The 26,839-nt window shown below is 49.3% G+C and overlaps 7 protein-coding genes across 8 annotated transcripts; 1 reads left to right on the forward strand and 6 right to left on the reverse strand.

Moving 5' to 3' along the window:
- Window positions 1–9: 9 nt before the first annotated feature.
- Window positions 10–376, reverse strand: LOC138778135 (histone H4). The gene has a single exon (XM_069956391.1). It carries the CDS (start codon window positions 366–368, stop codon window positions 57–59), a length of 312 nt encoding a protein of 103 aa, XP_069812492.1. The 5' UTR covers window positions 369–376; the 3' UTR covers window positions 10–56.
- A 10,326-nt stretch (window positions 377–10,702) lies between these two features.
- On the reverse strand, window positions 10,703–11,699 carry LOC138778134 (histone H4). Its single transcript, XM_069956390.1, has one exon. It carries the CDS (start codon window positions 11,630–11,632, stop codon window positions 11,321–11,323), a length of 312 nt encoding a protein of 103 aa, XP_069812491.1. The 5' UTR covers window positions 11,633–11,699; the 3' UTR covers window positions 10,703–11,320.
- A 970-nt stretch (window positions 11,700–12,669) lies between these two features.
- Window positions 12,670–13,111, reverse strand: LOC138778130 (histone H3). The gene has a single exon (XM_069956386.1). The coding sequence runs from the start codon at window positions 13,098–13,100 to the stop codon at window positions 12,690–12,692; it is 411 nt and encodes a 136-aa protein (XP_069812487.1). The 5' UTR covers window positions 13,101–13,111; the 3' UTR covers window positions 12,670–12,689.
- Window positions 13,112–13,861: 750 nt separating this feature from the next.
- Window positions 13,862–14,595, reverse strand: LOC138778143 (histone H1B-like). Of its 2 annotated transcripts, XM_069956399.1 has the most exons (2): window positions 13,982–14,595; window positions 13,866–13,939 (listed from the first exon to the last, which is right to left on the reverse strand). In XM_069956399.1, the coding sequence occupies exons 1-2, from the start codon at window positions 14,567–14,569 to the stop codon at window positions 13,895–13,897; spliced, it is 633 nt and encodes a 210-aa protein (XP_069812500.1). In that variant the 5' UTR covers window positions 14,570–14,595; the 3' UTR covers window positions 13,866–13,894. The 2 variants fall into 2 exon arrangements, with proteins under 2 accessions (XP_069812499.1, XP_069812500.1); XM_069956398.1 differs by having other exon boundaries at window positions 13,862–14,595.
- A 3,476-nt stretch (window positions 14,596–18,071) lies between these two features.
- Window positions 18,072–18,505, reverse strand: LOC138778123 (histone H2A type 1). Its single transcript, XM_069956379.1, has one exon. It carries the CDS (start codon window positions 18,491–18,493, stop codon window positions 18,101–18,103), a length of 393 nt encoding a protein of 130 aa, XP_069812480.1. The 5' UTR covers window positions 18,494–18,505; the 3' UTR covers window positions 18,072–18,100.
- A 281-nt stretch (window positions 18,506–18,786) lies between these two features.
- On the forward strand, window positions 18,787–19,229 carry LOC138778127 (histone H2B 1.1). The gene has a single exon (XM_069956382.1). The coding sequence runs from the start codon at window positions 18,813–18,815 to the stop codon at window positions 19,191–19,193; it is 381 nt and encodes a 126-aa protein (XP_069812483.1). The 5' UTR covers window positions 18,787–18,812; the 3' UTR covers window positions 19,194–19,229.
- Window positions 19,230–20,305: 1,076 nt separating this feature from the next.
- On the reverse strand, window positions 20,306–20,710 carry LOC138778139 (histone H4). Its single transcript, XM_069956394.1, has one exon. It carries the CDS (start codon window positions 20,662–20,664, stop codon window positions 20,353–20,355), a length of 312 nt encoding a protein of 103 aa, XP_069812495.1. The 5' UTR covers window positions 20,665–20,710; the 3' UTR covers window positions 20,306–20,352.
- Between the last annotated feature and the right edge of the window lie 6,129 nt (window positions 20,711–26,839).

Here is a 26,839-nt window from a genome sequence, read left to right on the forward strand (position 1 = left end):
GGGCGGCTCTGAAAAGAGCCTTTGGGTTGTGGAGATGGAGCCGAATGGGAGCGGAATTAACCTCCAAAGCCGTAGAGAGTGCGGCCCTGGCGCTTGAGGGCGTACACCACGTCCATGGCGGTGACGGTCTTCCTCTTGGCGTGCTCGGTGTAGGTGACGGCGTCGCGGATCACATTCTCCAAGAAGACTTTCAGGACACCGCGAGTCTCCTCATAGATGAGGCCGGAGATTCTCTTGACGCCTCCCCTGCGAGCAAGACGGCGGATAGCGGGCTTAGTGATGCCCTGAATGTTATCCCGGAGCACCTTCCTGTGCCTCTTGGCGCCGCCCTTACCGAGACCTTTTCCTCCTTTGCCGCGTCCAGACATTCTCTGAGCTGTAAAGAAACAACTGTAAGAGAACGCGCTTAGAGTCCTTGCTTATATAGGAAATAGGCGGACCTGACAGAGAACTGAGTATATGATCCACACTGGGGGCGTGTCTTTTTTTTTTTTTTTTTTTGCACTGAGCTTTCAGCCCCGCCTACTCTCCGTTGATTGGCTGAACACAGATGTAATGTTGATATTCTCTTTCCCGCCTATTCTATTACTGTCGCCGCCATTTCCCTCTTCTGATGCTATTATGTCCGTTATTAGTGGGGTCAGGGCCGCTATGGCCGGGTGGGGTTCATATAGGTTTTAGGATTTCTGGGGCTGATGCTTGTTTGTTCCCTTGTACAGATCAGTGGGGTTCCCCGTGTATCTCCCTCCGGGCTCTGTGATGCTTCAGCAGCCGCCGTGATCTCCCGGTGTGGCGCCCCCTGGTGGCCGGTGTTCTCCTATGATGCAGCGCGGCCTCCCCGCTCCCGGGCGGTGGTTTCTGGGATGGGGGATACTGGGGTGCGATGACTATTAGTGACAGTACTTGCCGCTTTCTGGGTCGCCGCTCCGGACATGCAGGGGTTAGGGCAGATTTCTGGCGAGGTGCTCGGTGCTCACACTCAGCGCTGCTGCATGGACGTGGCCGGAGCTGGACATTACATTAGCGGCCGGAGGTCACATATAGCACAATATAGCCGCTGGTTACCGGGACAATCCGCCAGGAGGCAGCACTGAGCTGTGACCTCCTCCCTGTGCCCGGCTCCGGCATTGTCAGCGCCGCTTCCCCCTATTCTCCTATATACTTATCCTAGTCTAACATTGGCTGCAGTGCTGGAGGAGCTGCGGGCGGGGGCGCTGTCCTGGCTATGGGGACGTTGTGGAGTTGATGGGAAATCTCAGCGAGTGAAGCTACAATGTATCTCTGGACCCCAAAGTACAATGTAACGTCTAACCTTCCCCTCTGTAGATGAGATACATTGTATCCATTCTCTCCTTCCTTGTTACAATGTCATTTATTGTCCGTCTGTAGATACGACACAATGATACAGGCTGTGGGGATAATAAGTAGTACAATAGCGCCACCGTGTGGTCACTATAGAGAACTGTTCAGTGCCCACATAGTTTACCAGGCACGGACTTTGGCATATTCACATTGGACGGTTCCATCCTGAGCTGAAATCCCGCACCCAGCCAGTTAGAGGGAAGGGGAGGCCCGGCCTCTATGGGTGATTACAAACCACAGCTCATCCCTGGATCTGACCACACTGACATAATAAGACTAGAAAAGCTGCCACATATCTGAGCTTAACTAGCGGGGGAAGGGATTTCTGACCATCTAATCTACCCCTAGATGTATAAGCCTGGTACACAGGGACTGGTTGGCACATCTCTGCCTGTCACATAACTCCCTAAGGGCCCTGTTCCAGGGAGCGATGATTGGCCGAATCGGAATAGAGACAACGATCAGCTTTGTCATCGGCTGATCGTTGATATAGGTTAGGACCTATATTTGTCGGGCGCCGACCGCACACTGCTGCGTGGAATAGCGGTGCGAGGCCGGCGACTAACGATTTACATTACCTATGCAGGGTGCAGGGCTCCTCTTCTCCTGCTTCTCCCCGGGTCCCGGATCCCGCGCGCTCCAGCGTCAGGGCGGCCTGTCTCCACTCAGCCAATCACTGGCCACAGCGGTCCCACCCAGTGATTGGCTGAGTGGCCTGTCAGCCGAGACAGGCTGCCCTGACGCTGGAGGAGCGCGCAGGACCCGGGAGAAGAGGAGCCCTGCACCCTGCATAGGTAATGTATACTAGTTAAGCTAGGACTGCAAGGACATCAGTAACAAGGTCCCTGCAGCCCTTGTTTAACGATAACCAGGCCGTGGAATTGGCCCAGTAAACGAGCGCTGATCTAGCAGAACGGCGCTCGTTTATGTTCACACTACGTATATGTCCGGCCGCATATCTTCGCGGCCGGACATATACGTGTTAAACTCCGGCCGGGGATTTACGTAAGTTGCGGCCGGCTACGTACGGTCCGCGAACTTACGCCCGTAGTCTACTTACGCTTCCCGAGCGCCCTACGTTGCGATCCGACAGCGGTCTTTTACTGGGATATCTTCGGCTAGCCCCGGACACCCCACAGAACCTTTTGGATCGGCAAAGAAAAGTGCAAAAATGAAGAAATCGCCACTACGTACGGGACCGCATGTTACGCTACGGGCGTAAGTTACGGCATTTTCGTCCTCAAACAATGGTCTGGTTCCTTTTTACGGCGCAGCGTACGATCCGGGCGTAAGTTCTTACGTAGTGTGAACTGTGCAGCCGTACATCGTATACTTTCCATACTTACGCAAACTACGTAAGTCTCCGGCCGCTTATTCACGGAACGCTATATGTTCGGAGACTTACGTAGTGTGAACATAGCCTAAGGGTACGTTTATACAGACAGATTTATCTAAAAGATTTTGGAAGCCAAAGCCAGGAATGGATTTTTGAAGAGAAGTAATCTCACTCTTTCCTTTATGACCTGTTCTCTCTTTATAGTCTGTTCCTGGTTTTGGCTTCAAAAATCTGTTAGATAAATCTCTCTGCACTATTACTCTTGTCTGCCGGGATCTGCAGCTGTGTGCCTGCTATGGAGCTCATATAAGCCCTTTAACCCTTTTAATCTAACATGCTGATATGTCCCCATTGCACAGGAGAAGCCAAGAAGGAAGGTTTGTCTTTTACCTTCCTTCCTGGCGCTGTTCCGGTGCAGTTTGTTGTGTGCTCCATGGTCAGGTGAGACCATTAGGAGCACTGCTTTGTGTTTTAAAGCATGGACATGTTGGTACTTCTAGTCCTCCTGTATAGAGCTCCTGCTATGTGTCTATAGCATGGACATGCTGGGGCAGGGTTACAGCCAATTATGGATAGTCCCTTGTACCCGCCAACTCACTAAAATACCTGAAAACATGTGCGACCACCATGTTTCGCAAATAATCTGAATTGTCACGGGTCATCAAAGTAGAACAAATTCTTATCAACACATAAATAGAGGGCAGATAACTGTCCTTCGAGGATGTTGGGGTACCTCCAGGCAGGGCCGCTTTAACCAGAGGGCACATGGTGCACGTTGCACCGGGCCCACTGGTTAAAGGGCCCCCCCCCCGAGTAGGCCGGCAGTTGCTATGTGCGACCAATGCGGTCGCACAGGGCTCCGGCCACCAGCCTGTCAGGGGGGGAGCGCCATGGATGGGTAATCTACTTACCCCTCCATGGCGCCCCCTGCAGGGCCCCCCCAGTCCGCCGCTTCCCCAGTCCGCTGCTGCTGCGGCGCTTCAGCGCTGCAGCAGCAGCGACACTGACAGAGAGAGAGCCATTGGCTCCCTCCCTGTCAGTCACTCTTGTGGCCGCACTTCCTGCGGTCACAAGAGGCCGCACTCTCCCTCTAGCGCCCGACGTCACTGGCGCGTCGGCGCGAGGGTAAGGGGAGTGCAGCCTCTTGTGACTGCAGGAAGTGCGGCCCCAAGAGGGAAGAGAAGAGGAACGCGTGGACCTAGGTGTGTAAGTGTTTGTTTTTTTCAATGTTATATAGCAGCTATATACTATTGGGGAGCACAGGGGGCTATATACTATGGGGGAGAACGGGGGCTATATACTATTGGGGAGCACAGGGGACATATATACAATGGGGGAGCACAGGGGGCTATATACAATGGGGAAGCACAGGGGAGCTATATACTATGGGGGAGCACAGGGGAGCTATATACTATGGGGGAGCACCGGGGGCTATATACTATGGGGGAGCACAGGGGAGCTATATACTATGGGGAGCACAGGGGGCTATATACTACTGGGGAGCACAGGGGGCTATATACTATGGGGGAGCACAGGGGGCTATATACTATGGGGGAGCACAGGGGGTTATATACTATTGGGGAACACAGGTTAGCTATATACTATTGGGGAGCACAGGGGGCTATATACTATTGGGGAGCACAGGGGAGCTATATACTATTGGGGAGCACAGGGGTCTATATACTATGGGGGAGAGCACAGGGGGCTATATATTATGGAGAGCACAGGGGGGCTATTTACTATTGGGGAGAGCACAGGGGGGCTATATACTATTGGGGAGCACAGGGGTCTATATACTATGGGGGAGAGCACAGGGGGGCTATATATTATGGAGAGCACAGGGGGGCTATTTACTATTGAGGAGAGCACAGGGGGGCTATATACTATTGAGGAGGAGCACAGGGGGCTATATACTATTGGGGGAGAGCACAGGGGGGGCTATATACTATTGTGGGAGAGCACAGGGGGGCTATATACTATTGTGGGAGAGCACAGGGGGGCTATATACTATTGTGGGAGAGCACAGGGGGGGCTATATACTATTGTGGGAGAGCATAGGGGTCTATATACTATTGGAGAGCACAGGGGGGCTATATACTATTGTGGGAGAGCACAGGGGGGCTATATACTATTGTGGGAGAGCACAGGGGGGGCTATATACTATTGTGGGAGAGCACAGGGGGGCTATATACTATTGTGGGAGAGCACAGGGGGGCTATATACTACTGGGGAGAGTGCACAGGGGGGCTATATACTAATGGGGGAGCGCACAGGAGGGCTGTATATAACTGGAGGAGCACATGAGGGTCTATATACTACAGGGACACCTTAAAACTATGGAGGCACAGAGGGGTGTAACTATGTAGGAGTACAGAGGGGTGTAACTACTGTATAGGGGTACAAGGGACCTAACTACTGTATGTGTTGGAGCCTAAAATTATTTGTCTAGCAGATTCTGGAGAGAAGATTCACAGCCAGGAGAAGACTTCAAGGTGGCCCAGGCTGGATGGAGAGAAAAAGAAAAGGTGACAGACTCTGATCGGAGAAGACACCCCCGGTGAGTCACTGGATGTAACTTCACTCTGTTATAGGCTTGTACTGATAGGGGTCATGGTGTGGCGGTATTATGTAATGGTATCATTGGTGATATCTTTCTGTTTTGTTTAGTGCAGTTTTTATGTAATATGTAATCACTGTATGGTGGAAATAGTGTTATAAGGTAACTACTGTATGTATTGGGGCTCTTGATGCAGTGTGGGGGCAAATTCAGTACATTATACAATGTGCAGAAAGGTAAGGGGGGGGCACTCTTGAGGGCTGTGCACTGGGCCCACCAATGTATTAAAACGGACCTGCCTCCAGGAGACAAAGAAGAATGTGGACCACCAAAAGAACAAGATTGGATCTTATATACTAGATGCACTAACAACAGTTCTTATACAGGGATAAAAACCAATACTGTAATAGCTTTCCAGGTAGTGTCTACTGAGATGTCTTATTAGAGAACACCTGGAGACCTCTCCCATGTAATGCTTACTGAGGTATAATCTACTGCAACGTCTGCCAACTTATAGACATCTCAAGGTAGAACGTGTTGAGTTTTCCTATGCTATTTCTTGTCCCTATTTACTGAGACGATACCAAGTGCTAGTAGCTCCCTGGTTACTAGGAGGATACAAAATACACCACCTGACCAGCTGGGCTCTAACTCAATAGCAGCTCTACAGAGCAGTGTGTGAACAGGCCACAAGCTCTCAGCATTTCTTTTCCCTCTGTGCCGCCTTTTATGTTGGAGCAATTTGACCCTGACTACACCTGAGCACAAGGTGCGGAATAGATTGGGGAGGGAACGGCAGGTGGGATTGGTAATGGGACCTTCCATTGCCTCCACACTCTACTACGCACCTATAAAATCCAGGGCCAGTTATACGAATATATAGTTCAGCAGAATAGCTCTACTGAACCACACAACTTTGCCTGGACTTCACCATCTCATCCAGGCTTGCAGATGTACACCCTTTCCCGTATATTACCGGTCACCTCTTGAGTTGAGTTGGGTAACTTTGGATATAATATAGACTTGGATATACTTCACAGCTTATTGTTTGTAGTACAATACTTGACAATATCACAGCCTCTCACTGGTGGAAGAATAGAATCTACAGTCTCTGAATATACTTGGTGCTTGACTAGACTTGTAACGCTGCTTGTTAATCTGTGGTGGTGGCAGTGGACTGTCGGAGAAACACAAACACAAACCCTAAGGTACTCCTTTTAGAAGGAGCACCTACGCCCATGGGAATGCACATCCGCTTAATGCTGTCTTGTGGGCACCAAGTGACACTAGACCAGTCAGCACTACAACGTAGGCCCACCTAGTGGGAAAAGTTAGGCGTTGGGGTGACCCCTAAGGAGGTGGGTCCTGGCCACCAGGCCAGGCCCTGGAAGAAGCTTCTCGGAAGGCTCTCTTTTATCTTGTGTGCCTCTCTCTGAATAACTACCCCAAATCACAGATGCCTCAGCACTTCTATCCCCAAGGGTTGACATGATAGGGCAGAGAGCAAATAATCTATACTGTAATAGGTTATAAGACATATTAGGGAAGACTCTAGAATACCCAGCTCAGAGACTGGTGCACAGTAAAACATCAGATAGTGGCCATAATTATAGAAAATGCATAAGGCAATCCAGCTTCGCAGTTAACCATTCTAGTGAATTTCCTTAAGCCATTCTAGAGAGTGAAAATACATTCTGACATCTGGTGGTGGGAGTGCAAACTACATCATTCAGCCCCAGATCATTCTAGCATTCATGTACTGACCTACATATGCTGCATTAAAGCAGTGGAAACCCACTCTGGGACACTGCTAGTGCACATTATATGTCTATACAATGTGTTTTATCTAGGTCCTCTGGGAACTCTATAGACAGAACACCTGCCAACCCTTGGAAAGACCTCCATAATATCCTCCACCCCTCTATTCGTCTGATGGTTGTATCTTGTCTGTATTCTTCCTCATTACTCCACCATACTTCTCCAGTCCCTTCCTACTCTGTGACCTAGTTCTATACAGATATAATTTGTCATTTCTACTTTCCTGCAGGAGATCCGGGTCTTCCAGGGCCGCAAGGACCAAAAGGTAAAGTCATTGAATTTGAAAGCAAAGATTCTCCATCCTATCCAGTTTATTGGACTCCATGTATGATGTAACCAGTAATAAACTATGAGACCCCTCTGAGTGATTGTCTTTCTTCATGTGTATAGGCGATACGGGGGATCTAGGCTCTCCGGAACAGTGAGTGACATCTTCAGGCCTCCTTCCTTTTACTTGTAAGATCATTTTGTTGTCTCTCCTGGTTAGATGTATCATAAGAAGACGCAAAGGGAACTAACCAATAAATGAGAATCACTGAGGGGCAGTAGGGCAGAGAGGTGATGTCTTATTTACCCCTAACCCTGGGGAAGGAGAAGGCAATTACCCAATTACCTCCTTTCCATAGATTTTATATTTCATAACATAGTTTCTTTTTTTCTTCCTCATCTCTAAAAGGGCCAGTTCACACAGAGTAAAACTGGCAGATTTTGCCGCAGAACTCTCCGCCCCGGAATCCAACCAGTCTCTGTGTCATACTGGCTCGTGTGCCTCCTCTCTCTCCCACGGAAGAATGACGTGTCAATTCTTCCGAGCAGAGAGGCGTGGGAAGAGGAGGTGTGCGAGCCTCCCCTAGACTGCTGCAGAATCCCGCCAGCCTCTGTCATACAGGCAAAGAGTTCTGCCGCGGAATTCGCCAGTTTTACTCTGTGTGAACTGGCCCTTAGATCTATCACTTCCGCTAACATGTGTATGTTTTACTAGGGAAAAAAAAATTCCTTTTTTTTTTTTACACCATCATATTCTTAATCCCTGTGGGCAAAAAAAAAACTTGTTTGACTAGATGCCTCCCCAGTTGCCACAATTGCTAATCACTAAGCAGGTTCAGCATCTGGGTCTAACGTTTCTCCAGTAACCACGGGCAGTTGTCAGCTGTAATACACTGCGCCACCATGTATGGAGCAGACTTGGCTACTGACCCCACTCCATACAGTGCAGGGATGGACAGAGAGTCGACATGGTGGAATAGTGAGAGGCAGGGCTGTATTTACCACTAGGCACCCGTGGTCCGGTTACAAGATGGAATTTGGCAGCCGTCTATCTGATTTCTGGCTGGGGAATGAGAATATTTACAGGATAACGTCATCAGGTAACTCCCCATCAGGCTGCCTATGATGTCATACTGGGTTCTAGATCATTGTAAGTTATATTTATAGTGGTCGGAGTTCCCTCTTCTCATGCAGAGCTCTATATCTCTGTATAGACTTAGTAGTTATATATAAGTAACATGCAGAAAGTTCTTTTATCTTATTGAGATGCTGTAATAATGGCCGTGTAATAGAGAAGTCATATACAGCACTGTTAACCCTTCAGCGCCCACTGTATTTTCTGGCTCCTATTGTTGCTCCATGATTCTTAGAGACCCCTTCATAGTGAACACGTCCTACCTGCCAGGAGACTGTTCACACCGGTACTCACTGTCATGGAGATGCACTGCAGTCACTAGAGTGATAGGCCGCTTAGCCAATCACTGGTCATGGTGCTATCCCATCTCAGTCAGTGATTGGCTGAACGGGCTGCAGGTGACTCGATACACTGGGGGAGCACAGACAGGTGCGCGTACAATTTTTTTTTAATTTTTTTTTTTAAGATGCGCAACTGCCATTATTAAAAAGTTGTTTAGAACTCTGCAATAAGGTTCGGAATGAATCTCAGCTCGTAAATATCAAGGGCAACTCAAGTGATTTTTTTTTTTTCTTTCAAATCAACTAGTGTCCAAAAGTGCCAGAGATTTGTAATTTACTTCTATTAAAAAAATCTCAGGTCTTCCAGTACTTATCAGCTGCTGTATGTCATAGACACAGGCATAGATATGTTGGACATGCTGCAGCTGATAAGTACTGGAAGAACTTGAGATTTTTTAATAGAAGTAAATTACAAATCTCTGGCACTTTCTTACACCAGTTGATTTAAACTGGAGTTGCCCTTTAAGTTCGCTCATCTCTAGTGGGGACTATTTAATGTCATTTATTATTTTGAGTATTGATGAATGATGATGATAATGTTTGGGGTGTGCAGGCAATGCTGTTTTCCACCAGGGGGCGCTCACTGTGCAGATTTTTACAGCTGTGACTAAACTCAATAAGGAATTCACCTGCAGCCAGTTCCCCCTAGTGGTGGCTACAAGACCTACAACCTTTATCTGGATGTTTTTTCTGGAACTGTTCAGGGAAAGTATCCAAGCATAAAAAACCCTCTGCTTTAAGACTACTTCAGTGCTGGTTTCTCAGTACATTGATGCAAACACCGATGGCATATCTAAGCCTTGCCCAGTTTTTGTTTTTACTGACACATACAAAACAACTTGTCTAATGGACTGTCTGCTGTTGAAGGTATATAGGAAAAGAATGCATACTTACCTTTCCCTGGTCCCCCTGATGTTCTCTCAGGTAGGAGTCACCCTGGTATAAAGACCATTACACAGAGGGAGGTACATGTCTGTTTATTCATGTGATATATACTGTCTGTCTGTTCACAGGCTGCCAGGGCATACTGGGAGTTGTAGTTCCCCATCAGTTCCGCCATTTGAAGACCGCTGGTATAAAGTTTTGTATAAATAAAATATAATCACTGTATAATGAAAAGTTCTGATATGGTTGTGTAGCCGGCTTGTGTTTCAGTTTCTTCATGTCCAAGATCTCTGCTGGCTGTCAGTGACTAAAAGATCCTTGTTCACATCAGAAAACCTGTGCAGACCTAATACTGAACACCTGTTATAATGCTACACAAGTCTCTGGAGTGAATAAAAGTCATCTGTGCTACAATGTATCGGTGCAGGTGGACTGTATCCAGGCTAATGACTGTCCTAGACCACATACAACTGTAACAGACCCTCTGCTGTGAGAAGGATCCCGAATGATTCCATTTACTGACAGCAAGCAGGGATCTAGGAAATGGTGCAGGACAGAGACACAAGAAAGTATGTACATGGATTAATACATTATCATCCATGTTATTTTATTTTTGCTATATTTATATTTCAGACTATTTTGTGTTTTTATTTTATGGATACAACATCTAAAATATTTTAGATGTAAAATATTCATTATGTAGTGCAGTTATGTATGCAGTGGCCTTCATGAAGTCTAATACTTTGCAGGGGACATTATTTGTTAAAATAGGAACAGCACAATAATTTAAAACATAACAAGGCTACATTACATACAGTAACATTTGGGCAAGTTGCTGTACAGTGATTTGCTTTCTGGTGATTGGAATCTCTTAGATTCACACATATATTGCACAATCCTGCCCTATTCTCGATTATATATTCAGAGATTAATAATGACACGAGTGGCTGGGATTACAGAACATATCATAGAGCTGTTCCCTTCTATATCCATATTCCCAATCTATTCCTTTATAGAAATCAGCTCTTATCCATGTACCATACCTGCTGCTCAATCCGTCCTGACCTTCTGAAATCACTTGCTTTATCTCCAGGTCATTTGTGTCTCTCCGGTCCTAATGGACTAGAAGGAAGCTGCCGGGACAGGAGGAGATGTTCTGGGCCTCGTGCACACACACAAGTCTCCGGACATTACTGATTGGTTTGCTTGCTAGATCTAATAATTCCCTCCGCATGTTTATTGTTCAGTGATTTCTAAAGGCTTCATATAAAAAACTAATTCAGCCTTTTAATCCAATTCAGTTATAAACAATCGAACATATACATTTCGATTAAATCAGTTGTGAACGTCTTTGTAATGATGAGACCCAATATAGCAGAAAACAATGCAGATACGGAAGGGTTAATCACCATCAAATTGGCGCGACCCCCGATATTCTGACACAATACCCTTCAGTCATCAGACAAAAGATGAACCCCTTTAGGGCTGGATTGTTTGTGCCCTACTTTCCATAGACACGGCAGCGAGAGGACCGGGATCTGTAGCCTTTCATATAGAAGACGTGGGCGGCTCTGAAAAGAGCCTTTGGGTTGTGGAGATGGAGCCGAATGGGAGCGGAATTAACCTCCGAAGCCGTAGAGAGTGCGGCCCTGGCGCTTGAGGGCGTACACCACGTCCATGGCGGTGACGGTCTTCCTCTTGGCGTGCTCGGTGTAGGTGACGGCGTCGCGGATCACGTTCTCCAGGAAGACTTTCAGGACACCGCGAGTCTCCTCATAGATGAGGCCGGAGATTCTCTTGACGCCTCCCCTGCGAGCAAGACGGCGGATAGCGGGCTTGGTGATGCCCTGGATGTTATCCCGGAGCACCTTCCTGTGCCTCTTGGCGCCGCCCTTACCGAGACCTTTTCCTCCTTTGCCGCGTCCAGACATTCTCTGAGCTGTAAAGAAACAACTGTAAGAGAACGCGCTTAGAGTCCTTGCTTACATAGGAAATAAGCGGACCTGACAGAGAACCGCACAGATGACTCACTTCCGGGACATCCCTACGTGCATTTTGATCATTGACCCCTCCCCTTCCTCCCTGATTGGCTGAACATGGAGATTTTGAACTTCCCGCCCTTTCTGTAACCGTCGCTGCTAGTTTCCCGCTTTTAGTGTCACCAGTTTCTAATGCGATTCTGGCAGGGAAAAAAAATCCCCATAATAATCGTCAGGAATACGGAGAGCAGTCGGATATCAGCAGTGATCCTACCGCAAAGCAAGAAAAGAACGGGGAGATTGACAAAACGGTCACAGAACGTCCGTGTACGATAGAAGGAGCGCGCGCATGTAAAGCAAATAATAAGCAAGTAATAAACCTAGATAGAAAGTGACGATAGAAATCCCAGCTGCCCAGGAACCAAGTGCATCAAGAGCCCCGAGCCAGCAATATACTCAGCACCACCTGCCCTCGCGTAGTGTCAGGGAAATCCCACGTGTATAGTGCCCCCTACCGGTGACTACTCTGTATATGTGTCCATGCACCACGTTGGGAGGGGGTTCTACTAGATAGGACTGGACCCATGTCTTGTATCTTAACCTTGTCATTTGGCCCTTGTGTCCCTATTGCTCATTAGATTGTAACTGGCCATTCCTTTGGCACCTCCTGACATCACGTGTTCTCTTCTATAGAAACCTGACCCGGGTCACAGTTGTCAGGAGACGGGCGTGGGGAGGGGGGAGACTGATCTCCTGTAACAGCCACAATAGACACTGCAGTCACCGGAGAACAGCACCGAGAACATTTATCTAGCACGTGTTATAACACTATAGTGAATACATCTAGCTCAGCGCAGAGAGGGTTAACGACAGCAGACTGACGTGTGCTGGGGGAAGGAGAAGGGGGTCGGGGACATGTAAGGCGGAGTTCGGGTTCTGCTGCTCTTTAAGGGAGGATTTGGTGGCTCTGAAAAGAGCCTTTGTGGTGTATGCGGTGCCCGGGGCAGATCTAAGCCCTCTCCCCACGGATCCTGCGGGCCAGCTGGATGTCTTTGGGCATGATGGTCACCCTCTTGGCGTGGATAGCGCACAGGTTGGTGTCCTCGAACAGGCCCACCAGGTAAGCCTCGCTGGCCTCCTGCAGGGCCATGACCGCCGAGCTCTGGAAGCGGAGATCGGTCTTGAAGTCCTGGGCGATCTCTCTCACCAGGCGCTGGAAGGGAAGCTTGCGGATCAGCAGCTCGGTGGACTTCTGGTAGCGGCGGATCTCACGGAGGGCCACTGTACCGGGACGGTAACGATGCGGCTTCTTCACTCCACCTGTAGCGGGAGCGCTCTTCCTGGCGGCCTTGGTGGCCAGCTGCTTGCGGGGAGCTTTCCCTCCGGTGGACTTACGGGCTGTCTGCTTGGTTCTGGCCATTATGCTCTATAGACGGGCACAACTGAGATGTGATGGGAGCGGAGGAAAAGGCAGAGCATTTATAGTGCTGGTGTCCTGCTCATTGGCTGCTGTAAACCACACCCCCTGAATCCCATTGGCTAATTTATACATCCACGAGCCCGCCAGAACATAGCTGCTGCTTTTGGTCGGTAATATCTATTCAGGAGGGGCGGACCCATCCGGCCCTCTCAGCGGGTGGAAGGAACTCCCGGTAACAGCGCCCTCCCCCGTGTTCCCTCATCCATTAATCGGTGACGCGTCTCGGGCGTTCACACTGATTAACCGAATGCCTCTACAATATATAGTGCATGCTCACAGCGGCCCGAATCAGTAGTCTCCTCACATCCCGTCTGTTTATTACAGCAGGCTACAATCGTGGTGTACTCACATGACAGCTACATTGTGTTACAGTATAACAGCGACACCTTGTGGCGAGAGCTTCGAGTTCTAATGGCTGCAGGTTACCACCACACTGTAACAAGTGCTATTTTCTCTTATCCCAAATACTGACACTACAAAGTGTTATAGCGGCACAAATAGATACAAGTGCGCGCGGTTGGTTACTGACTGATGTTATGGAAGTGGCTCTCTTATCTGCCAGAAGGGGAGCTAGACCCTATGGACCGCGCTTGACTGGATATTGTGACGTCCTACAGACGGGGAGGGAGTGTAGACACTAGTTTATGTGGGGGAGGTCATAAAGCTCTGCCGGGAGGAGGTGGTGGCTCTGAGAAGAGCCTTTGTGGGGGTAAAGTACAGGGCGAGGCTCCCGATTATTTCTTAGCTGCGCTCTTCTTGGCAGCCTTGGGTTTGGCGACCTTCTTAGCCGGGCTCTTCTTGGCAGCCTTGGGTTTGGCGACCTTCTTAGCCGGGCTCTTGGCAGCCTTGGGTTTGGCCGCCTTCTTAGCCGGGCTCTTGGTGACTTTCTTGGGCTTGGGAGCAGCCTTCGGCTTCTTGGCCGCTTTCTTGGCGGCGGCCGCTGCAGGCTTCTTGGCCTTTTTCGGGCTCTTGGCCGCGCTCGGAGCCTTCTTCGGCTTCTTAGGAGATTTGGCCACTTTCTTGGCTGCGGCAGGCTTCTTGGGCTTGGCCGCCTTGTCCTTGGTCTCCTGCTGCTGCTTCTTGTTCAGCTTGAAGGAGCCGGAGGCGCCGCTGCCTTTCACCTGGAGCAGGGTCCCCTTGGTCACCAGCCCCTTGATGGCCAGCTTCAGGCGGCTGTTGTTCTTGTCTACATCGTAGCCTCCGGCAGCCAGAGCCTTCTTCAGGGCCGCCAGGGACACCCCGCTGCGCTCCTTGGAGGCAGACACGGCTTTGACGAGCAGCTCGGACACGCTGGGACCGGAAGGTTTCTTGCTCTTCTTGGCGCCCCCCGCAGGAGACTTCTTCGGCTGCTTCTTGGTTTTAGCGGCCGGTTCGGCGGGAGGAGCAGCGGCTGGCGCGGTTTCTGCCATCGTGTGATCGGTTACAGGAAAAAGTTATCCTGGAAGATAAATGCTGAGGCCGCAGCCGCCAGCGCTTCTTATATGTACAGCGGCCGCCTGTGATTGGCTGCTAAACTGCCATCGGCCTGAGCTGCTATTGGCTGACACAGAAAACAGGTCCCGCCCCCATCCCGTCCAAGTCTCAGCTCTTCTCCGCTCACCCCTTGTGTTTCCCTGCCCGGGAGAAGAGCCCTTTCTCGGTTAGAACCGGACAGGTGATCTCGCTTTCTCCCTGATTCCCTCTTCCCGGACATCCTCCCTGACCGATTATGCCCGTCACGGGCGGAGGTTCTGGGCAGGAGCCGGGAGGAGACCCCGGGATCTCCGCCATAAGTCTTGCCGGACTGCACATCTCTGTGTATCCGGGAGGATAAATCCGCTGCGGCGGCTCCTTCCTTCTATTCCCGGCACCGGTCACCGTCACACGGATCTTTTCTACAATTCCCACCGTCCTGGAAGCTGAATGGACGATGCGGGGACGGCCTGGAGCTAGGGAGAGCCCGGGAGGGTAACACAGGCGGCGGCTTCGCTCCCTGCCCGGTCATGTATAAATATAGTGTATAATACGGAGGATTCCTGCCGTAACTAGTAAGACTAAAGAAACTTCCCCCAGCACTAAGCACTTGCTGCTGCTGCTGCTCTACAAGAAGAGGAGGGACCCCGGAATTCCAATAAAATGGTACAGTGCGAAATATCAGGAGAATTGTATTTAGCGCATGCGCCACTTCACTTCTGCCATAGGTTCTGCAGAACCCCTGGCTATAGGGACGTCTCTGCAATGTAAGTGTATATGAGTTAGTGACGTCACTGTACCGATCTTTTATAGGCAATAAGTATCTACCCGTTGCTGCAGCTCACACGTCGGCCTTCCTCAGGGTTATGGCTGTTGTTATAGATCGCCCCCTTCTATAAGTTAAACCTGATGTCCAAACGCCCCTGATTGGTTGGTAGCTTTTGAGGCATTACAGGCATATATGTCATTATTCTCCATGTGATGGGATTTCTTGTTGGATTTAGATAAAGTTATTGTGGATTTTGGTGTCTTTATTGGTGGTTTCTTTCGTGTTCTTTATTAGTATTAATGGTTTTCCTGCCGATTCATAGAAAGGTGAATAGTTATAAATCAGCATTGATCCCTCAAATGACTCTGGGAGTTTCTGTATAATCCCGGGACATAGGGCGGCCTTGTGTTTCCTCCGTATATTATACTGATGTTCTCTCTTCCTGCCCTCACTATATAAATAATATAACTACTTTGCTCTTACAAAGGAGTTATATATTCCCTATACAGTGTATTGATTATTAATATTCCTGCAATGGAAGAAACCTTTAGGTGATAGGACTGATACATTTGGGTTCATTGTGGGTTTCGAGAGAATCAACAACAAACAAGTTCAGCAATAAGGACGATAGTGAAGGAGAGGAGGAAACCACAAGGAGGGAATCATTATTGGAGAAGAAATAAAAGGGAGAAAAACGAATAGAATAAATAATCTGAATATCCCGATCAGAACGACATACAATAAAAATAGTAACCAACTAAAACGGATTGTAAGAGACCCTGGAGCATAGTAAAGCAGGAAAAAGTATGAGGAGAATTGTTACCCCCGTATACACCTATTATTATTATTACTATTATTATTATTATTAATAATAATAATAAAGACAGCCGTTATACTGTACAATAATCAGGATTTGACACTAGGAGAACTTTTATACCAACCCCCCTCCCCCTTCTCCGTATTGACCTTAATGCTTATTTGAAACTATTCACCTTTCTATGAATCGGCAGGAAAACCATTAATACTAATAAAGAACACGAAAGAAACCACCAATAAAGACACCAAAATCCACAATAACTTTATCTAAATCCAACAAGAAATCCCATCACATGGAGAATAATATAACCCAGGGAATAGGCCGAGCACAGTGGCTAGAAATAGAACAGTCTGACTACTCATCAGAACTACAACAAGTGGTCAGAAACAGAGCAGGAAGCCCGTCAGCGCTTTCTACCATGTGTTACCTCTATGTACCACAAGATGGCAGAAACAAAACATAATAACATTACAGAACAAGGTAGGTCCTTCCCTGCCACTATGGAGATCACCTCAGTCTGAGCACTTACTGTGCAGTCACTGTGCTGGGAGAGAGAAAGGAGAGAGAGAGAGAGAGAGAGAGAGACGCACTCTAACAAATCCTCAGCTCAACAATAGCATCAACACACAGCAACATATAGTAATGAATCACCAATGCAAGTGTGGCTATATGCATGTACATAACATCGTGTACAACACATCATGTAGCAGCCATCTGTGCGCAGGGAAATACAGCAGAACACACTGCAACGAACCCTCAGCTCAGTAATAGCAGCAATATATAGTGATACAAAGTAATGAGATACATAGTGAATAGAAGGTACAACAACTAAAGGTAGGTAATAGAAGTACAAGGAGCCCTGTGCAGTATGAGTAATGGGAGGAAAAGACAACTCTGCTCCCGGTAACAGCACAAAGTAACGAATCCTCAGCTCAACTATAACACTGGCACAAACAACAAATCAACACTGCTGTTCTCTATCGATTTATGTTTATTAGTAATTATTATGAGATGAGATGTGGGGAAACAATGAATTATAGGCAGGTGTGTGTACCGGACATGGGGGATGTGAGGGTCTCAGCAGGTATATAGGAGACATAGAAGTGATGGTCCGGGGTTATTGGGGGCTGTTGGGGGATCAGGATTTCTCTACTGTGACTGCTGAGCTATTACTGCCTTCTATTTATGAATGGGAAGTTGTTACGTCACTCCTGCCGCTCGGTTACACACAATGCGGTTATTTCCATTATTACTTTGCGTCTATACAATTAGGTGAAAGTTCCGATTCCCGCCTGATAAATGTAACAGCCGCCGCCCATTCCCCAGCACAGTATGCGGATACAGGCCGCCCCCTGGCGGAGAGAGAGTGTAAGTGCCGGGATTAACCCCTAAGTGTCTGCTGTGTAAGAGATCGCCCAGGACTACATGTGGTGGCTGTGTGATGTGCGCGGCGCTGTGCTCCGGTGACTGCAGTGTATCCCCCCCGGTGTCATCAGTCTCCTGGCAGCTAGGACGTGGTCACTGTGATCGGAGGAGGAGTGGTATCTGAGCAACAATAGGAGCCAGAAATACAGCGGGGACTGAAGGGTTAACACTGCGGGGAGCTTTGTGCTGCTGATAGCCGTACAATGAGCGGGAAATACAAACCGTCCAACAGCCCGGATACTGCGCGCTGATCCCCGGGGAAGACGAGACTTCTAGTAACAGGGAGGAGCCGTCCTAGAGGTCAGTGTCATTTACTAGTAACAGCGCCCCGTCTGTATGCGGCAGCGCCGATACCCTGCAGCCTCTACCAGTCATGTGTTATATGTAATAATAGCGGTGACAGCTCTGTATGAGAAGGTGGGTGGCTCTTAGAAGAGCCTTTGGGGTTGCGGACGGTACCGGATGGATGAGCGGAGCTCACTTGCTCTTGGCCGCTTTGCTGCTCTCGGTCTTCTTGGGCAGCAGCACGGCCTGGATGTTGGGAAGGACGCCTCCCTGGGCGATGGTCACCCCACCCAGCAGCTTGTTGAGCTCCTCGTCGTTGCGGACGGCCAGCTGCAGGTGACGGGGGATGATGCGGGTCTTCTTGTTGTCCCGGGCGGCATTGCCGGCCAACTCCAGGATCTCAGCGGTCAGATACTCCAGCACGGCGGCCAGGTAGACCGGAGCGCCGGCGCCAACCCTCTCAGCGTAGTTTCCCTTGCGGAGAAGCCTGTGCACACGACCGACGGGGAACTGCAGTCCTGCCCGGGAGGAGCGGGTCTTGGCCTTAGCACGGACCTTGCCTCCTTGTTTGCCGCGTCCAGACATTGTCGAGCTCGTGCGCTTTCACGATCAGATTCCCTCGCCCGGCGTCTGCGGCTTTTTATACTTCCTTGCTCCGCCCTCCGCCTCCTGTCATTGGGTAGATTTGAATCCGGCCAACGGGCAGCCTGCTTGTAGGTACGCCAATAGCCGGCTGTGGGCGGGGATTATGACGCGCTCCCCGGTCAGGTGACTCTCTCCTCCAGTAGAGGGTCGAGCAAGCGGCAGCCCTCATTTGCATGGGCTGGGTATAAATAGGGCTGCGGCGGGAGGGGAGAGCAGCATTCTTCTCTGTCCCAGTGAAGGAGGATTGTGAGTGATCATCATGCCTGATCCCGCCAAGTCTGCCCCAGCGCCCAAGAAGGGCTCCAAGAAAGCCGTGACCAAGACCCAGAAGAAGGACGGCAAGAAGCGAAGGAAGAGCAGGAAGGAAAGCTACGCCATCTACGTGTACAAGGTGCTCAAGCAGGTCCACCCTGACACCGGTATCTCCTCCAAGGCCATGGGCATCATGAACTCGTTCGTCAACGACATCTTCGAGCGCATCGCAGGGGAAGCCTCTCGCCTGGCTCACTACAACAAGCGCTCTACCATCACCTCCCGGGAGATCCAGACCGCCGTGCGCCTGCTGCTGCCGGGAGAGCTGGCCAAGCACGCCGTGTCCGAGGGCACCAAGGCCGTCACCAAGTACACCAGCGCCAAGTGAGCGGCTCGCCTCCTGCCTCTTCTCTTATCACCCCAAAGGCTCTTCTAAGAGCCACCCACGTTGTCTAGAACGGAGCTGGAGCTTCTCCCGTAGTCGTATCTAATTCAGCTAGTTCGTTTTCTGTTTTTCTTAACTGATCTACGTGTTCAAGATGATTGATGAAAAATATCTTCTATATATAGTAAGATTTCCTTTACTATGTAGCGGTGTGATATATGGGAGAACAGCGACACCTACTGTCACTGCTGAGTTATTACTGCATAGTATTTATGAATGGGAAGTTCTTACGTCACTCCTGTTCGGTTACACACAATGCGGTTATTTCCATTTTTACTTTGTCTCTATACAATTAGGTGAAGGTTCTCATCCCCGATTTCCGCCTAATAAATGTAACAGCCGCCGCCCATTCATCAGCGCAGATCGTGCTGACTTCTCTCATTGTTTCCCCCGTTACAACGGACACCGATGACATGCCTGCATAGTGCTTAGCTTACTATACTGCACAGTGACGCTGCCACCTGCTGGCTGTGGTGGTATTACATCGCTGAGCAGTATTATACCCTATAGCCCCGGCACAGCATGTTGAGGAGCCCGCCCGCTATTCTTGCAGTGCCTTTTATTTCAGGAGACCGGAGCTACATAACTACAGTACATTCCATATACGTGTTTTCTGCTCCACTATCCCAATGACAAAACCGGAATATGAGAACTCTGTCCTTGGGGGCGGTCTTGTATTATATAAGCTTTCCCCCCAAAACAATTATCCCCCTTGCCGGGTTATATTGAGTGCTGACAGTAAAGATAAGCAGGAGGAGAGCAGTCAGTATAGAGCTCCGACATCTCTATTATGTATGGGAGTCAGACCGACTGCGACCAAACAAAGAACGGGTGTGCGACGGGCGGGAATTTTGAAATTCAAAGCTCAAGAGTTTTAGCGCCATCTACAGGTGACTGATTTTAGTGGTGGATCTTTTCACTCGGTTATATATGTATAATGTTTAATCTTGATTTGTTCACAAACCCCATATTGCTGCCCCTCCGAGACTGCACACTGCCAACCACAGCAATGGTTCCCAGGAATTGTAGCCTCTTATAGAAGACGTGGGCGGCTCTGAAAAGAGCCTTTGGGTTGTGGAGATGGAGCCGAATGGGAGCGGAATTAACCTCCAAAGCCGTAGAGAGTGCGGCCCTGGCGCTTGAGGGCGTACACCACGTCCATGGCGGTGACGGTCTTCCTCTTGGCGTGCTCGGTGTAGGTGACGGCGTCGCGGATCACATTCTCCAAGAAGACTTTCAGGACACCGCGAGTCTCCTCATAGATGAGGCCGGAGATTCTCTTGACGCCTCCCCTGCGAGCAAGACGGCGGATAGCGGGCTTGGTGATGCCCTGGATGTTATCCCGGAGCACCTTCCTGTGCCTCTTGGCGCCGCCCTTACCGAGACCTTTTCCTCCTTTGCCGCGTCCAGACATTCTCTGAGCTGTAAAGAAACAACTGTAAGAGAACGCGCTTAGAGTCCTTGCTTATATAGGAAATAGGCGGACCTGACAGAGAACTGAGTATATGATCCACACTGGGGGCGTGTCTTTTTTTTTTTTTGCACTGAGCTTTCAGCCCCGCCTACTCTCCGTTGATTGGCTGAACACAGATGTAATGTTGATATTCTCTTTCCCGCCTATTCTATTACTGTCGCCGCCATTTCCCTCTTCTGATGCTATTATGTCCGTTATTAGGGGGGTCAGGGCCGCTATGGCCGGGTGGGGTTCATATAGGTTTTAGGATTTCTGGGGCTGATGCTTGTTTGTTCCCTTGTACAGATCAGTGGGGTTCCCCGTGTATCTCCCTCCGGGCTCTGTGATGCTTCAGCAGCCGCCGTGATCTCCCGGTGTGGCGCCCCCTGGTGGCCGGTGTTCTCCTATGATGCAGCGCGGCCTCCCCGCTCCCGGCGGTGGTTTCTGGGATGGGGGATACTGGGGTGCGATGACTATTAGTGACAGTACTTGCCGCTTTCTGGGTCGCCGCTCCGGACATGCAGGGGTTAGGGCAGATTTCTGGCGAGGTGCTCGGTGCTCACACTCAGCGCTGCTGCATGGACGTGGCCGGAGCTGGACATTACATTAGCGGCCGGAGGTCACATATAGCACAATATAGCCGCTGGTTACCGGGACAATCCGCCAGGAGGCAGCACTGAGCTGTGACCTCCTCCCTGTGCCCGGCTCCGGCATTGTCAGCGCCGCTTCCCCCTATTCTCCTATATACTTATCCTAGTCTAACACTGGCTGCAGTGCTGGAGGAGCTGCGGGCGGGGGCGCTGTCCTGGCTATGGGGACGTTGTGGAGTTGATGGGAAATCTCAGCGAGTGAAGCTACAATGTATCTCTGGACCCCAAAGTACAATGTAACGTCTAACCTTCCCCTCTGTAGATGAGATACATTGTATCCATTCTCTCCTTCCTTGTTACAATGTCATTTATTGTCCGTCTGTAGATACGACACAATGATACAGGCTGTGGGGATAATAAGTAGTACAATAGCGCCACCGTGTGGTCACTATAGAGAACTGTTCTGCCCACATAGTTTACCAGGCACGGACTTTGGCATATTCACATTGGACGGTTCCATCCTGAGCTGAAATCCCGCACCCAGCCAGTTAGAGGGAAGGGGAGGCCCGGCCTCTATGGGTGATTACAAACCACAGCTCATCCCTGGATCTGACCACACTGACATAATAAGACTAGAAAAGCTGCCACATATCTGAGCTTAACTAGCGGGGGAAGGGATTTCTGACCATCTAATCTACCCCTAGATGTATAAGCCTGGTACACAGGGACTGGTTGGCACATCTCTGCCTGTCACATAACTCCCTAAGGGCCCTGTTCCAGGGAGCGATGATTGGCCGAATCGGAATAGAGACAACGATCCGCTGATTCGTTGTCATCGGCTGATCGTTGATATAGGTTAGGACCTATATTTGTCGGGCGCCGACCGCACACTGCTGCGTGGAATAGCGGTGCGAGGCCGGCGACTAACGATTTACATTACCTATGCAGGGTGCAGGGCTCCTCTTCTCCTGCTTCTCCCCGGGTCCCGGATCCCGCGCGCTCCAGCGTCAGGGCGGCCTGTCTCCACTCAGCCAATCACTGGCCACAGCGGTCCCACCCAGTGATTGGCTGAGTGGCCTGTCAGCCGAGACAGGCTGCCCTGACGCTGGAGGAGCGCGCAGGACCCGGGAGAAGAGGAGCCCTGCACCCTGCATAGGTAATGTATACTAGTTAAGCTAGGACTGCAAGGACATCAGTAACAAGGTCCCTGCAGCCCTTGTTTAACGATAACCAGGCCGTGGAATTGGCCCAGTAAACGAGCGCTGATCTAGCAGAACGGCGCTCGTTTATGTTCACACTACGTATATGTCCGGCCGCATATCTTCGCGGCCGGACATATACGTGTATATGTCCGGCCGGGGATTTACGTAAGTTGCGGCCGGCTACGTACGGTCCGCGAACTTACGCCCGTAGTCTACTTACGCTTCCCGAGCGCCCTACGTTGCGATCCGACAGCGGTCTTTTACTGGGATATCTTCGGCTAGCCCCGGACACCCCACAGAACCTTTTGGATCGGCAAAGAAAAGTGCAAAAATGAAGAAATCGCCACTACGTACGGGACCGCATGTTACGCTACGGGCGTAAGTTACGGCATTTTCGTCCTCAAACAATGGTCTGGTTCATTTTTTACGGCGCAGCGTACGATCCGGGCGTAAGTTCTTACGTAGTGTGAACTGTGCAGCCGTACATCGTATACTTTCCATACTTACGCAAACTACGTAAGTCTCCGGCCGCTTATTCACGGAACGCTATACGTTCGGAGACTTACGTAGTGTGAACATAGCCTAAGGGTACGTTTATACAGACAGATTTATCTAAAAGATTTTGGAAGCCAAAGCCAGGAATGGATTTTTGAAGAGAAGTAATCTCACTCTTTCCTTTATGACCTGTTCTCTCTTTATAGTCTGTTCCTGGTTTTGGCTTCAAAAATCTGTTAGATAAATCTCTCTGCACTATTACTCTTGTCTGCCGGGATCTGCAGCTGTGTGCCTGCTATGGAGCTCATATAAGCCCTTTAACCCTTTTAATCTAACATGCTGATATGTCCCCATTGCACAGGAGAAGCCAAGAAGGAAGGTTTGTCTTTTACCTTCCTTCCTGGCGCTGTTCCGGTGCAGTTTGTTGTGTGCTCCATGGTCAGGTGAGACCATTAGGAGCACTGCTTTGTGTTTTAAAGCATGGACATGTTGGTACTTCTAGTCCTCCTGTATAGAGCTCCTGCTATGTGTCTATAGCATGGACATGCTGGGGCAGGGTTACAGCCAATTATGGATAGTCCCTTGTACCCGCCAACTCACTAAAATACCTGAAAACATGTGCGACCACCATGTTTCGCAAATAATCTGAATTGTCACGGGTCATCAAAGTAGAACAAATTCTTATCAATACATAAATAGAGGGCAGATAACTGTCCTTCGAGGATGTCGGGGTACCTCCAGGAGACAAAGAAGAATGTGGACCCCAAAAGAACAAGATTGGATCTTATATACTAGATGCACTAACAACAGTTCTTATACAGGGAAAAAATCAATACTGTAATAGCTTTCAGGTAGTGTCTACTGAGATGTCTTATTAGAGAACACCTGGAGACATCTCCCATGTAATGCTTACTGAGGTATAATCTACTGCAACGTCTGCCAACCATGCTCTTATAGACATCTCCAAGTAGAACGTGAGTTTTTCCTATGCTATTTCTTGTCCCTATTTACTGAGACGATACCAGTGCTAGTAGCTCCCTGGTTACTAGGAGGATACAAAATACACACCTGACCAGCTGGGCTCTAACTCAATAGCAGCTCTACAGAGCAGTGTGTGAACAGGCCACAAGCTCTCAGCATTTCTTTTCCCTCTGTGCCACCTTTTATGTTGGAGCACATTGGAGGGAACGGCAAATGGGATTGGTAATGGGACCTTCCAATGCCTCCACACTCTACTACGCACCTATAAATCCAGGGCCAGTTATACGAATATATAGTCCAGCAGAATAGCTCTACTGAACCACACAACTTTGCCTGGATTTCACCATCTATCCAGGCTTGCAGATGTACACCCTTCCCGTATATTACCGGTCACCTCTTGAGTTGAGTTGGGTAACTTTGGATATAATATAGACTTGGATATACTTCACAGCTTATTGTTTGTAGTACAATACTTGACAATATCACAGCCTCTCACTGGTGGAAGAATAGAATCTACAGTCTCTGATATACTTGGGGCTTGACTAGACTTGTAACGCTGCTTGTTATCTGTGGTGGTGGCAGGGGACTGTCGGAGAAAGACAAACACAAACCCTAAGGTACTCCTTTTAGAAGGACCACCTACGCCCATGGGAATGCACAGGGGCTTAATGCTGTCTTGTGGGCACCAAGTGACACTAGACCAGTCACCACTACACGTAGGCCCACCTAGTGGGAAAAGTTAGGCGTTGGGGTGACCTCTAAGGAGTCCTAGCACCTAGTAGAGTTTTTGGGTATCTGTGCTTACCTAGCCACTGACTTTGATCCTGCAATGACCTTCAGGACTTTAAGAAAATTGTTGCCCAGTGTTGATAGGGTTGTCCTGCCTGACTCTACCGCAGCTCACCACGAAGTACACAGCCAGACATGGCTAGGAGGTCAGGTGTGCTGAAAAGAATAAAGTTCTGCATGCACACTCTGATTCTAGGTAATGACCCACAGGTTGGTCCTGGCCACCAGGCCAGGCCCTGGAAGAAGCTTCTCGGAAGGCTCTCTTTTATCTTGTGTGCCTCTCTCTGAATAACTACCCCAAATCACAGATGCCTCAGCACTTCTATCCCCAAGGGTTGACATGATAGGGCAGAGAGCAAATAATCTATACTGTAATAGGTTATAAGACATATTAGGGAAGACTCTAGAATACCCAGCTCAGAGACTGGTGCACAGTAAAACATCAGATAGTGGCAATAATTATAGAAAATGCATAAGGCAATCCAGCTTCGCAGTTAACCATTCTAGTGAATTTCCTTAAGCCATTCTAGAGAGTGAAAATACATTCTGACATCTGGTGGTGGGAGTGCAAACTACATCATTCAGCCCCAGATCATTCTAGCATTCATGTACTGACCTACATATGCTGCATTAAAGCAGTGGAAACCCACTCTGGACACTGCTAGTGCACATTATATGTCTTACAATGTGTTTTATCTAGGTCCTCTGGAACTCTATAGACAGAACACCTGCCAACCCTTGGAAAGATCTCTTCACCAACCTCCATAATATCCTCCACCCCTCTATTCGTCTGATGGTTGTATCTTGTCTGTATTCTTCCTCCTTACTCCACCATACTTCTCCAGTCCTTCCTACTCTGTGACCTAGTTCTATACAGATATAATTTGTCATTTCTACTTCCCTGCAGGAGATCCGGGTCTTCCAGGCCGCAAGGACCAAAAGGTAAAGTCATTGAATTTGAAGCAAACATTCTCCATCCTATCCAGTTTATTGGACTCCATGTATGATGAACCAGTAATAAACTATGAGACCCCTCTGAGTGATTGTCTTCTTCATGTGTATAGGCGATACGGGGGATCTAGGCTCTCCGAACAGTGAGTGACATCTTCAGGCCTCCTTCCTTTTACTTGTAAGATCATTTTGTTGTCTCTCCTGGTTAGAAGTTATATTTATAGTGTCGGAGTTCCCTCTTCTCATGCAGAGCTCTATATTCTGTATATACTTAGTAGTTATATATAAGTAGATGCAGGGCACTTCTTGGCATTTCTGGGGCCCCAAGCGAAGTTATGTCTGGGGCCCCCCCTCGACACGCTTCCAAAACAATAGACCACTGTGTGTTGCTCCAGTAGTATATACCCCTTGTGCGCTACCGCCAGTAATATATACTCCTTGTGTGCTGCCCCAATAGTATATACCCCTTGTGTCCTGCCCCCAGTAGTATAAAGACCCCTGTGTGGTTCCCCCAGTTATATATAGCCCCCCGTGTGCTCCCCCAGAAGTATCTAACCTCCTGTGTGCTGCCCCAGTTGTATATAGACCCCCTGTGTGCTGCCCCCAGTTGTATATCCCCTGTGTGCTCCCCACTAGTATATCGGCCCCCTGTGTGCTCCCTCAGGGGTATTTAGACCCCCCTGTGTGCTCCCCCACTTGGATATGACCTCCTGTGTGCTCCCCCACTTGGATATAGACCCCTGTGTGCTCCCCCAGTAGTATATAGCCCCCTGTGTGCTCCCCCTTGGATTTAGACCTCCTGTGTGCTCTCCAATTTGTATATAGACCTCATTCTGCTGCCCCATAGTATATAGCCCCCTGTGCTCCCCAGTAGTATATAGACCCCTCTGTGAAGCCCCAGTAGTCTATAGCCCCCCTGTGTGCTCCCCCTGTTATATAGCCCCCCTGTGTGCTTCCCCCATTTATATAGACCCCAGATGTGCGCTCCCCAGTTACACAGGCCCCCTGTGTGCTCCCCTCCCATATAGTATATAACACAATAAAACAAACACTTATACTCACCTGGGTACGGGCATCTCCTCTTCTCTTCACTCTTGTGGCATCAGGAGGTTTTCCCCCGCGATCACA

This window comes from Dendropsophus ebraccatus, unplaced genomic scaffold (genome assembly GCF_027789765.1).
Source record: "Dendropsophus ebraccatus isolate aDenEbr1 unplaced genomic scaffold, aDenEbr1.pat pat_scaffold_642_ctg1, whole genome shotgun sequence".
NCBI classification, from domain to species: Eukaryota; Metazoa; Chordata; class Amphibia; order Anura; family Hylidae; genus Dendropsophus; species Dendropsophus ebraccatus.

Excerpts from the sequence above, each read along its gene's own strand:
- LOC138778135 (XM_069956391.1), bottom strand. The coding sequence starts at position 368 with ATGTCTGGACGCGGCAAAGGAGGAAAAGGTCTCGGTAAGGGCGGCGCC.
- LOC138778134 (XM_069956390.1), bottom strand. The coding sequence starts at position 11,632 with ATGTCTGGACGCGGCAAAGGAGGAAAAGGTCTCGGTAAGGGCGGCGCC.
- LOC138778130 (XM_069956386.1), bottom strand. The coding sequence starts at position 13,100 with ATGGCCAGAACCAAGCAGACAGCCCGTAAGTCCACCGGAGGGAAAGCT.
- LOC138778143 (XM_069956398.1), bottom strand. The coding sequence starts at position 14,569 with ATGGCAGAAACCGCGCCAGCCGCTGCTCCTCCCGCCGAACCGGCCGCT.
- LOC138778123 (XM_069956379.1), bottom strand. The coding sequence starts at position 18,493 with ATGTCTGGACGCGGCAAACAAGGAGGCAAGGTCCGTGCTAAGGCCAAG.
- LOC138778127 (XM_069956382.1), top strand. The coding sequence starts at position 18,813 with ATGCCTGATCCCGCCAAGTCTGCCCCAGCGCCCAAGAAGGGCTCCAAG.
- LOC138778139 (XM_069956394.1), bottom strand. The coding sequence starts at position 20,664 with ATGTCTGGACGCGGCAAAGGAGGAAAAGGTCTCGGTAAGGGCGGCGCC.